At 38.3% G+C, this 10,756-nt stretch overlaps 1 protein-coding gene across 1 annotated transcript; it reads left to right on the top strand.

The window, feature by feature from the left end:
• The first annotated feature begins 8,438 nt into the window (after window positions 1–8,438).
• LOC147642076 (uncharacterized) lies at window positions 8,439–10,201 on the top strand. Its single transcript, XM_086802631.1, has 2 exons — window positions 8,439–8,643; window positions 9,115–10,201. Exons 1-2 carry the CDS (start codon window positions 8,630–8,632, stop codon window positions 9,908–9,910), a joined length of 810 nt encoding a protein of 269 aa, XP_086658757.1. The 5' UTR covers window positions 8,439–8,629; the 3' UTR covers window positions 9,911–10,201.
• Window positions 10,202–10,756: the final 555 nt, after the last annotated feature.

The following is a 10,756-nucleotide window of genomic DNA, read 5'->3' as shown; positions in this document are numbered from 1 at the left end:
AACGCTTCACAAGGCACGGTGGAATTGCTTCTCAAGGAGTTGTAGAGCTTGGAGACCTCAACGGCTACGAGCTCGACCATTGGAAAGATCCTCACGACAATTACGGTTCACTAGGTAATCTCTTTTTGGATGTGTTTCAAGGAGGGTTAGGGTGAACCATAACAATGGCTACTCTCCTTTTTGAGAGAATAGGTCCTTATGTTTGCTGCATAGCATCTGCACTTATGCTTCACATCTTGAGGGGTGAGAAGAGCATTGTGAGTTTGTCTTTGATTCGTTCATAAGTCTTTGTTGTAGACGTGGGAATTGAATCTTAGATTTGTGGATCAAGTGTTGTCGAGGCGGTAGGCATAGCTATTGGTTGGTTGTCATTGGGTTTGAATGAACACACAAGCTTTTGTGTAGGTACTGAATGCACCAGAGGGGTTGAGCGATTTGCTTGGTTCTCCATTCTTGTCGAATCTTAGATGAAGATGTTGGGGTTGAAGCCAGTGGGGTGAGGCTGTCTTCACTTTGTTCGATTTTGGCAACCATATGATGAGATTACCATCATAGTATCCTTGTTGTTAAAGCACGTGCACAGGCACCCATTTTTTATGAACATTATAAATTGGTGACTAATGCTTTTGGTGCTCATGTTTTTTTCTTTGTGCAAGCTTAGGGGACTTTTTGATGTGCTTGGGAATCCAAGCTTTGATATTACCTTGGTAGTACCCTTGTGCTTATAGTAATCTTTTTGGTATCCACACTTGTTGACTTGTTGGAGGAACTCACATAGGCTTTTGTGGACGGAGTTGTGGAGTAATTTTATTTTTCCTTGGCCTCTGAGGGTTGCATTGAGGAAGAGGCTTTGATGATCGAGGCACCCACATTGGATTGGTGCCTTCATAGTAGCCTTGGGCTACAAGTAGCTTCTTTTCCACCCACATTTTGATACTATTAAGATACCTTGATTTTGGTTGTCATGGTGGAGTTTTCTTTTTGAATGAAGCGGATGGAGTGGGGCACTCCTTCACATCTATTAGCGCAGAGATTGCAGTTGTGAGACTCATGGAAGTTGTTGATGATGAGGCTAGAGTCTCTTGTGGAGTGGCTTTCGAAGATAAGCGTTTTGAGTATGCAACCATCTCCTATGGTGAGGGTGATGGTTGAAGAGGCGTGGGATCCAGGGATTTTCCTTTAAGTTCCTTTTTAGAGATAAATGGTTGCGCTTGGGGAACTTTTTCAAGAATAGCTACTGATTGCAAGGTTGTGGTATTAGACTTTATTGATGAGGATGGAGTTGAAGGGGTAGATGCTTTATCGGAGTCGGTCATTGGTGCAGCTGGCAGTTCATTGTGTAGAGGGGCTTTTGTGGAGGAGGCTCATAACTTTTTGCATTGAGCATCATAGAAACCCATTAGGTAGGGTTGGATTCTCTTTCGTGCAGTATGGTATTATCAACTTTGTGTTGTTGACCATCATGATTACCCTATCATTAGCAAAGCATAATGGTGCTTGGACAGTAATAGTTCATTTATACCCCAAGATTAAATCTACTTCCAACACATACTCAACCACCACAAAAAACTTTCAAGGGGATTAGTTTCAATATACATTGTATGTTCAAAGTACCCCAAACATGGCATGTTCAAATCTTGTGTAAATGGAATTCTTTCAGGATGATTCGTAAGTGTTGGTTGCCCTAACAAATCCCATAACTCAAGGATCATGAGATTCTGCTCTCGTGCTGGATAAAGTTGTGCTTGAATTGTGGTAATTTTATTGGAAAGTTCCAATCCAACCATAATTCTTGGGATATTCTCCGTAAAGATATGTTGGAAGTTCCAACTGTTCCAAGGTCTCTTCCTCCCGGAATAGCAATTGCACAACGTCTGCTCTGCAGGAGTTCGAGGTGACTGTTTGCATGGATCAATCAATTTAATACAACAAGTCACGTATCCAAGTTCCACCAAGGATGATATCACACTCAAGGGGATCTGGGGAACATGGAATCTAAATTCTACATCTCCATTGATTGTTTGAGTAGCATAGTTAAAGTAACCTGGAACTTCAATGTTTTGTCCATTAACATCTCTTGCAAGACCATTGTCTTTAGGAATGATTTCAGGTTGTTCCAATGACACCCAAGTGTCTATTGTCATGATGTTATGACTAGCTTGAGGACCCCATACCATGATAGAATCTTTAAGAGGAATCATGGATGCTTCAGTTTTTGTTTCAACTTCAGATTCCATTTCGGTCTCATATTCCCATTCACTTTCATCCTCTTTTTTACTTTCAGCTTTTTCAAGAGTGCCCAATGTGTATAATGGCACACTTGGTCCTCTGACAATTTTAACTGAGGTCTGTTTGGAAAATTGTGAATCCTCACAATCCTGTTCTATGGAGCTCTTTATGTCTTAATATAACTCATGTTTAGAACAATAATCAAATGATAGCAAACTACTCATCAACACCCTCACTCACTCTCAAAGAATCTAATTGATCCGAAAGGGTACAAGTGAAGAGACACATCCCTGGGAAGGGGTGTGGCTCTTGAGTCAACGGTTATGTCCTTTGGACTACTTTGTGAAGTGTGATACTTCTCAAAGTTTGAGATGAGAACATGATATAATCAATTTAGGATATTCAAGTGTGATGTCTATGACTAGTTTTAGAACTAGATATAACCACTATGAGTTCTTGGTGTTACCATTTGGACTCACTAATGTACCAGCTACTTTCTAGTAAAATGATAAACGATATCTTTCATCCACATCTAGGAAACTATGTGACAGTCTTCATAAACAAAACATCTTGGTTTATAGGAAGACCCTAAGCATATTTGGAAATTTGGAAATTTTATTAGAAATTTTCAAAAAGGAAAGCAAACGAGAAACCCTAATTGTAAAAGAAACAAATGTGATTTCTTTAAATAAGAGCTTCTATATCTTGGACATGTTATTGTTGTAGTTAATGGTGTTGGAATTGGCTATTAGAAAGTCAAAAAAGTGTGCCAGTAGTCAATTTTAAAGACCATCAACCAAGTCAAATCCTTTCTTGGATTTTCAAACTTCTTCTATACTTTTATGTGGAACTATATGCAAAGATTGCATTATCTCTTTTAAATCTTTCTAAAGGGGTGGAGAAAGGTTAGTACAGTAAAGAATGGACTGAGAATCTAGAAAAGTATTTAAAAAGTCAAGACATGAGGCTACACTACAAGGTCTTATGCTTGTTTATCTTTATCTTGCATAGCTTTTTATGCTTGTTCATATTTATTTCGCATAGCTTTTTATGCTTGTTTATCTTTATCTTGCATAGCCTTTTATTCTTGTTTATATTTATCTTGCATAGCTTTTTATGCAGCTTTATATGCTTGTTTATCTTTATCTTGCATAGCTTTTTATGCTTGTTTATCTTTATCTTGCATAGCTTTTTATTCTTGTTTATATTTATCTTGCATAGCTTTTTATTCTTGTTTATATTTATCTTGCATAGCTTTTTATGCAGCTTGTTGGGGTTATGAAGGCTTTTTATGCTTGTTTATCTTTATCTCACATAGCTTTTTATGCAGCTTGTTGGGGTTATGAAGGGTCTTTTTGATAGTGTGATTTTGCCCACTAATTCCGAACCCTCTCTCCATTACAATATCTCTCCAATAAGTCAAAATAGACTCATTTTTTATTTCAAGAACTTTAATAATCTTATTTGGGTCCTATATAGAGGAAATGAAAAACATTACATTTTCTTCTTCACATGTGTAGAAGAAGAGGAACATACATGTATAACATCTTCTACTCCTTTTAATTACTTCTTCTTCTTCACATGTAAAGAAGAAGAAGAACATTCATATAACATCTTCTTCTCCTTTTTATTATAAATTCTTCTTCGCATGTAAAGAAGAAGAAGAACATACATATAACATCTTCTTCTCCTTTTTATTATAAATTCTTCTTCACATGTAAAGAAGAAGAAGAATATACATATAACATCTTTTTCTCCTTTTTATTATAAATTCTTCTTTGCATGTAAAGAAGAAGAAAACCACACGTGTGAACTCTTCTTCATAGCTATTATTCTTCATGCGCCCATGATAAAGAAGAATAATAAGCAAAAGAAGAAAAAAATAAGGCTAATAATTATAATTATAATAATAATTATTATTCATATGCCGGTGATAATAAAGAAGAAAAAGAAGCAAAAGAAGAAGAAGGAAAGGGTGGTTGTAAGCTAAGGTTGTCTAGTTTGGGTGTACTTTGAGCAAGATGGGACACCCATACGACAAATACAATTGAACATTGGGCAGATACAATTGAACATTGGGCATACGATATCTTGATTGAGGTATTTTTGTTAGTGACTTCTTGTTGGTATGACTACCTTGATCATGGTAATTTGAACCATGAAAACTTCTCAAAAATGCCTTAAAAGATGTATAAAATACCTTCATTGAGGTGTTTTAACATTCCCCATGCTACCTGATTTTTATGTATGATATGAATTGTGACATGGACACCAAAACCTCTATTGAGGTGACCTTCAGGACCTTAGAACACCAAGTAGACAACATCCTGTGTGCCTCATTGCATAAACCTTAATTGAGGTATGCACTACCACCTATGTATGTAGCAGCATGCCATAGGTGGTATGCACTACCACCTATATATGTAGCAGAATGCCATTGATGGACATCCACTACTCAACATGACTTATCAATTAAGGCTTAATGCATTACATCACGAAGCCCAGATATTCAAGAGTGATGTGTTTAAGATTGTTTTTAGAACTAGACATAGGCACTGTGAGTTCTTAATGTTATGATTTGGACTCACTAGGAAAAGAATATGTGAGTCTTCTTAAACAGAACATTCTAATATATAGTAAGACCCTGAGCATATTCGACATTTAAAAAATTTATTTGAAATTCTCAATAAAGAAAGAAAATGGGAAGTCATATTGTAAAAGACAATAAGTGTGATTTCTTTAAATAAGAGCTTCTATACCTTGGATACGTTTTTATTATTAATGATGTTGAACTTAACTATGAATTTTTTTAAAAAGCGTATGATTAGCCAATTTCAAAGACTATCAACAAAGTCAAATCCTTTCTCGGATTTGTCAACTTCTTCTAGACATTTATGTGGAACATATATGTAAAGATTGCATTGCCTCTTTTTGAATCTTTTTAAAGGGGTGGAGAAAGGTAAATACAACAAGTACAAGCCTTGGAATGGATTGAGGATCAAGATGAGTATTTTAAAAAGTCAAAACATGAGGTTACACTACAGGGACTTATGCTTGTTTATCTTTTCACATAGCTTTTTATGCAGTTTATTGGTTAATGAATGCTCTTTTTGATCTACTCCATACTAAGTGTGGTTGTCCATGAATTCCCAACCCTCTCTCATTCTACAATATCTCTCAGTAAGTTAAAATAGACTCATTTATATCTTTAAGCACTTCAATAAGCTTATTTGGGTCCTACATAGAGGAAATTCTTATTTGGGTCCTATGTACAGGAAATGAAAAACATGGCTTCTTATTCTTCACATGCGTAGAAGATGAAGAAATGACATAACATCTTCTTCTCCTTGTTATTATAACTACTTCTTCACATGTAAAGAAGAATAAGAACATGCATATAACTTCTCCTTGTCCTTCTTCTTGTTATTATTCTTCATGTGCCCGTTTTGATAAAGAAGAAAAAGAAATAAAAGAAGAAGAAGGAAAGGGTGATTGTAAGCTAAGGGTGTCTAGTTTGGGTGTACTTTGTGCAAGATGGGACACCCATAAGATAAATAAAATTAAATATTGGGGGCATACAATATCTTGATTGAGTATTTTTGTTAGTGACTTGTAGGTATGAGTACCTTGATATTAGGGTATTTTGAACCATGACTTGGCAAAAAGTACCTTGATTTGACATATAAAATACCTCCATTGAGGTATTTGAACATGTGCCATGTTTCTTGATTTAGGCATGATATGGATCGTGACATGGACACACCAAACCTCAATTGATGTATTTGATGTGCTAACTATCGAGGTATTTGATGTGTTGACTATCAACAAGGACCTTAGAACACTAAGAATCCATGTGCCCCCTTGCATAAATCTTAATTGGGGTATGCACTACCACTTCTGTATGCAGAAGCATGCCATTGATCCATTTATGGGCATCCACTATGCATGAGACATACCTCAATCAATGCATTAAGTTGTCAAGCCCATAACATAGTTAGGTTATGCATTAGGGCTTTAATGTCTTAGGGAATTAAGGCCCTAGTGCATTAAGGCCTTACAGACTTAATACATTAGGACCTTGATGCATCTAGGCCCTATGCTCGTAATGCATTAGGACCTTAATGCATCAAGGTCCTAAGCTCGTAATGCATTTAGGCCTAAATGCATTAGGGCCTTAATGCATTAGAAATTAGTGCATGAGGTCTAATGTATTAAACCTTAGTGCATAAGGTCTAATGCACCAAGGCCTATTGTATTTACATAAAGCATTATGGTCTAATGCATTACGGCCTACAATAAGGCCCTAAGCTCGTAATGCATTTAGGCCTAAATGGATTAGATCCTTATTAATGCATTAGAAACTAGTGCACAAGGTCTAATGTATTAGCCCTTAGTGTATAAGGTCTAATGCACCAAGGCCTATTGCATTTCCCTAAGGCCTAATGCACCAAGGCATGTTGCATTTCCCTAAGGCCTATTGCATTTCCCTAAGGCACAATGCACCAAGGCCAATTGCGTTTGCATTAAGGTCTAATGCACTAGGACCTAATGGTCAAGATTATCCTAGTAATCATCATTATAAAAATCTCGTCAAAATACCTAATGATATGATATAATGATCAAATGAGACGCCAAAATATAATTCTAGTGAATAATGATCAAATGATAGCAAACTACTCACATCAACACCATCTCAGTCACTCTTAAAGATCTATGAGAGAAGAAATGTTGCACAAAATGTGCATCAGTGTGCGAACGATCATTGCTCAAATGATCATCTAATGTAGAGATCATACTTGCTCATAATAATGCAAGCCTTAGGGGTGTTACCAACTCTATGTAGAGATCATACTTGCTCATAATAATGCAAGCCTTAGGGGTGCCTTAGGGGTGTTACCAACTCTATGTACATGCAATCCAGTGGGACAACATTAAAATATTGGGTCACATGTAATGGGTGTTGTTTTTAAATCAAAGGACAATCTAAAAAATAATTGACACCACACCTACTGCTTAGAAAAGTAGTACTCAGATTGTATCTCCTTGTAAGGTGAAAATACCAAGATGAGATTAATCAAACTTATAGAGAACTACACTAGGCATGCATGAAAACGGTAATCTCGCCACTTGGTACAACCAATGTAAAAGCTTTAATATGAGCACTACACATGGCTCCAATGAACACTACACATGGCTCCAATATGAGCACTACACATGGCTCCAATGAACACTACACATGGAGATAAACTAGTATACATGATACAAGAGGATTGGATTTGTGTAATTTGGATACTTGGTGGTGTTTATGGTTTTATAAGTGAAAAAGATTCTAAAACAAATATTGAAATAATTCCTTTGAATTGACAAAACATGGAAGATTTGTCCTCTAGTTTTGGCAACCAATTATGTCGTAGAGCATCAACTATAGTGGGACATGACATGATATTATAGGTGCTCTCATCAGTTACAATGCATGTGGCAGGATAATCTCTGCAGTGGGACCATAGATGGTTCTCATGGATTCAACCAATTTGAATCCATGAGAACCATGGATTCAACTTAGATCTATAGTGACCATAGATGGTTCTCATGGATTTAGCTTAGATTTGATTGACTATAGATGGTTCTCATGGATTTAGCTTAGAGTTGAGTGACTATAGATGGTTCTCATGGATTTAGCTTGGCTCTAAAATTACAACCTCTAGCTAGGGTTGTTCGCAGTAATGGTATCTGGTGCAACCAAGTCCCTTAGCTACTTACAACCCCCCCATTGTACTATGGGATAAAGGAAAGACATCAATAGTATTTTTGAGAGCTTGGCTAAGTAGTTGAGAATCTCGTTTTGCCTATGCAAAAAAGCACCAAATTATTACAATGGAGATGGTCTTTAGAGGTTTGAACCCCATGCTCCAAGAATTTGGACGGCCTTGAAAAGATGTTAATGGAGGCTTTTGTGAGAGATTCATACAAGACTTTGAGACTAACTCGAGTACACATTCTAAGAGAGTTATCTTGATAGCCGCTATTGTTTGAATGACCATGCCTTGTCAAGCTGCTGTAGGCAAGTCTTATATACCCATAGAGAACCCAACTACACGTCATGGCTTTTGAAGTGGTGATTTTAAATTCATTCTACACCCAAAAAAAACTTTGGATTTTAAAAGACATTTAAAAAATTGTTGTTATTTAAAAAATTGGGCCTTGTAATATATGTAATGATAATAATAATTAAGGAATGCTATGTTATATAAATGAATTATACCTATGAGCTAGGGCAACGGTGGGAGTTATCTTGGAAGTGTGTTCTGTTGAAGGCTGGTTGTGCTAGTTGCGGGGAGTCAACCTACACCTCTCTTTTCTGTGTGTTTTGTGGGGGGAGCAGCAACAACAAAGCATCGCCATGTACTCCAGAGGGTAAGGAAGCAACAAACCCCTGGTTTTGTTAGGGCATCCAGACGGATGACATTGATGCTAGCTCCGTGAGTTCTAGGGTTTCATCATAAACATTAAAAAAAACTTGAGAAATCGCTTTGAGTGTGTGGACTTCAGGGTTCTGTGATTTTTTTCTGTATAAGATAGCGCAAACCCTAGCTTCTGGCAGCGTATGTTTGGGTTTTGGGATTTTTTGCTGTAGAATTCAACTGGGCTGCGTGTCTGCAAACAGAGATAGCGCAAACCCTAGATTTTGGTTTTGGCCTGCCCAGCAATGGATCCTCACTACACAAAGTCATCATGATAAAGTCTTATGCTTTTTGTGAAAATTGTCTGTAGTTTTTCTTTGTATTAGCAGTCCACAACATCATAAATAGTCCCCTTTCTCACAAAGAGGTTGGGAGAGCCTTGTGTATTGATGGGTGGGCTTTTGGGGGGCTTTCTGGGTTGAAGGAACATGTTGGGGAGCATGGATGGATACGAGGTTGGATCAAAGCGGCAGCGCATGCGGGAAGGAGACCCTTACTTTGGAAGCACTCGGCATGGATCTTATGGCTATGGTGGAAGCACAGGCTTATTCCCTGTTGTCCGCCTTCGAGGCCTACCCTTCAATTGCTCGGAGAGTGAAGTTTATGAGTTTTTTGCAAACCTCGACCTGGTGGATGTCCTCCTTGTGCACAAGAAAGGGCGATTTTCAGGGGATGCATATGTGGTGTTTGGTACTCCTATGCAGGTAGAGTTGGCACTCCAACGCAACAGGCAGAACATGGGGCGCCGGTACATTGAAGTGTTTCGGTGCAAAAAACAAGAGTATTATCATGCGATTGCAGCTGGACTTCAAGACCAGCAGTCTCATGATGATGAGGATGGTGGTGGTGGGCGGCGTCGGCGTAAGCCGAGTGCACCTCCTGCTGCGAAGGTGACTCCGGAGAAAGATGATGACAAAGATGACAAAGATGATGTGGAGCATACAGGGGTGCTGAGACTTAGGGGCCTACCATTTTCTGTTTCAAAGAACGAAATCATTGAATTTTTCAATGATTTTGGTGTGGTGGAAGAAGAGAATATACACATTCTGACCATGCCCGATGGTCGTGCCACTGGAGAGGCATTTGTGCAGTTTAGTGGACCAGCAGAGGCCCAATCTGCCATGAAGAAGGATAAGATGGTTCTGGGTACCAGATATGTGGAGCTTTTTCCATCTTCTCGCGAAGAGGCTACTCGTGCAGCAGCTAGGTCTAGGCGGTGAGTATTTGAATCGAAAAAGCTGGGGCTCAGGCGAGGAGAAGAGGTGGATACAAAAATCATGGCTAGGGTGCAGCCAGAAGACTGATGGTTAGCTCGTACACAGTATTTAGTTCTGTACCAGCCAATGTTGAACTTCAATTGTCTTGGTGCTGGGTAAAACCTGTTAGGCCGACGGCAAATTAGGTTAATTTGTGGTACTTCGCATTTTACTGCATAGTCGTTTTTATCTTTGTTGATCAGGACAGCTGTGACTTATCTGATGGCGTTCCAAGAAGTGGATGGTTCTTTCTCTTGATAACGTAGCTTGTTTTTTTTTGTTTTTTTGTTTCAGTGTAGAAAATCTATCATTATTGTCTTGTTGGTTATTAAGTTGAGATTCCCCCTTACTGAGAAAGTTAGACTATATTGGAACATCGATTGCATTTTAGTTTCTTTGAGGAAAATACTAGTATTACCTGTGACTGAGGTATTAGGGAGTATGCTTAGGCACACACTTTTATATTTGCACCCTAAAGTGGCATACTTCTCATTGAGGTACTAAGGAGTAATGTGCTGACTGGTACAAGTTGATGTGCTTGTTTTGGTTTGAGAACTTGGGTTTTGAAGGTGTAGGGAAAGGTCAAGGGGAATATATCCCCACAAGAAAATGGGGAGCCCTGTTAATGGCGACCCTCTTTCTTGAGGGGGAAAAGAGGACCCTTGTCCTTTCGCAACTGTCGTGGTCCTGGGGAGTGGAGCGAGTTGGGCTTGAAAAGGACAGGATGCGGCAGGGTTTTCTGACAACTCAGCACATATAGAATTTTACAGAATGATGTGACGCCTGAAGTGATGCTGGCCTGCCAAATCA

The sequence above is a fragment of the Cibotium barometz genome, chromosome 1, assembly GCF_041138505.1.
Source record: "Cibotium barometz isolate CiBa-2024 chromosome 1, ASM4113850v1, whole genome shotgun sequence".
Classification (NCBI taxonomy): Eukaryota; Viridiplantae; Streptophyta; class Polypodiopsida; order Cyatheales; family Cibotiaceae; genus Cibotium; species Cibotium barometz.
This window is presented reverse-complemented; position numbering and strand designations above follow the sequence as displayed.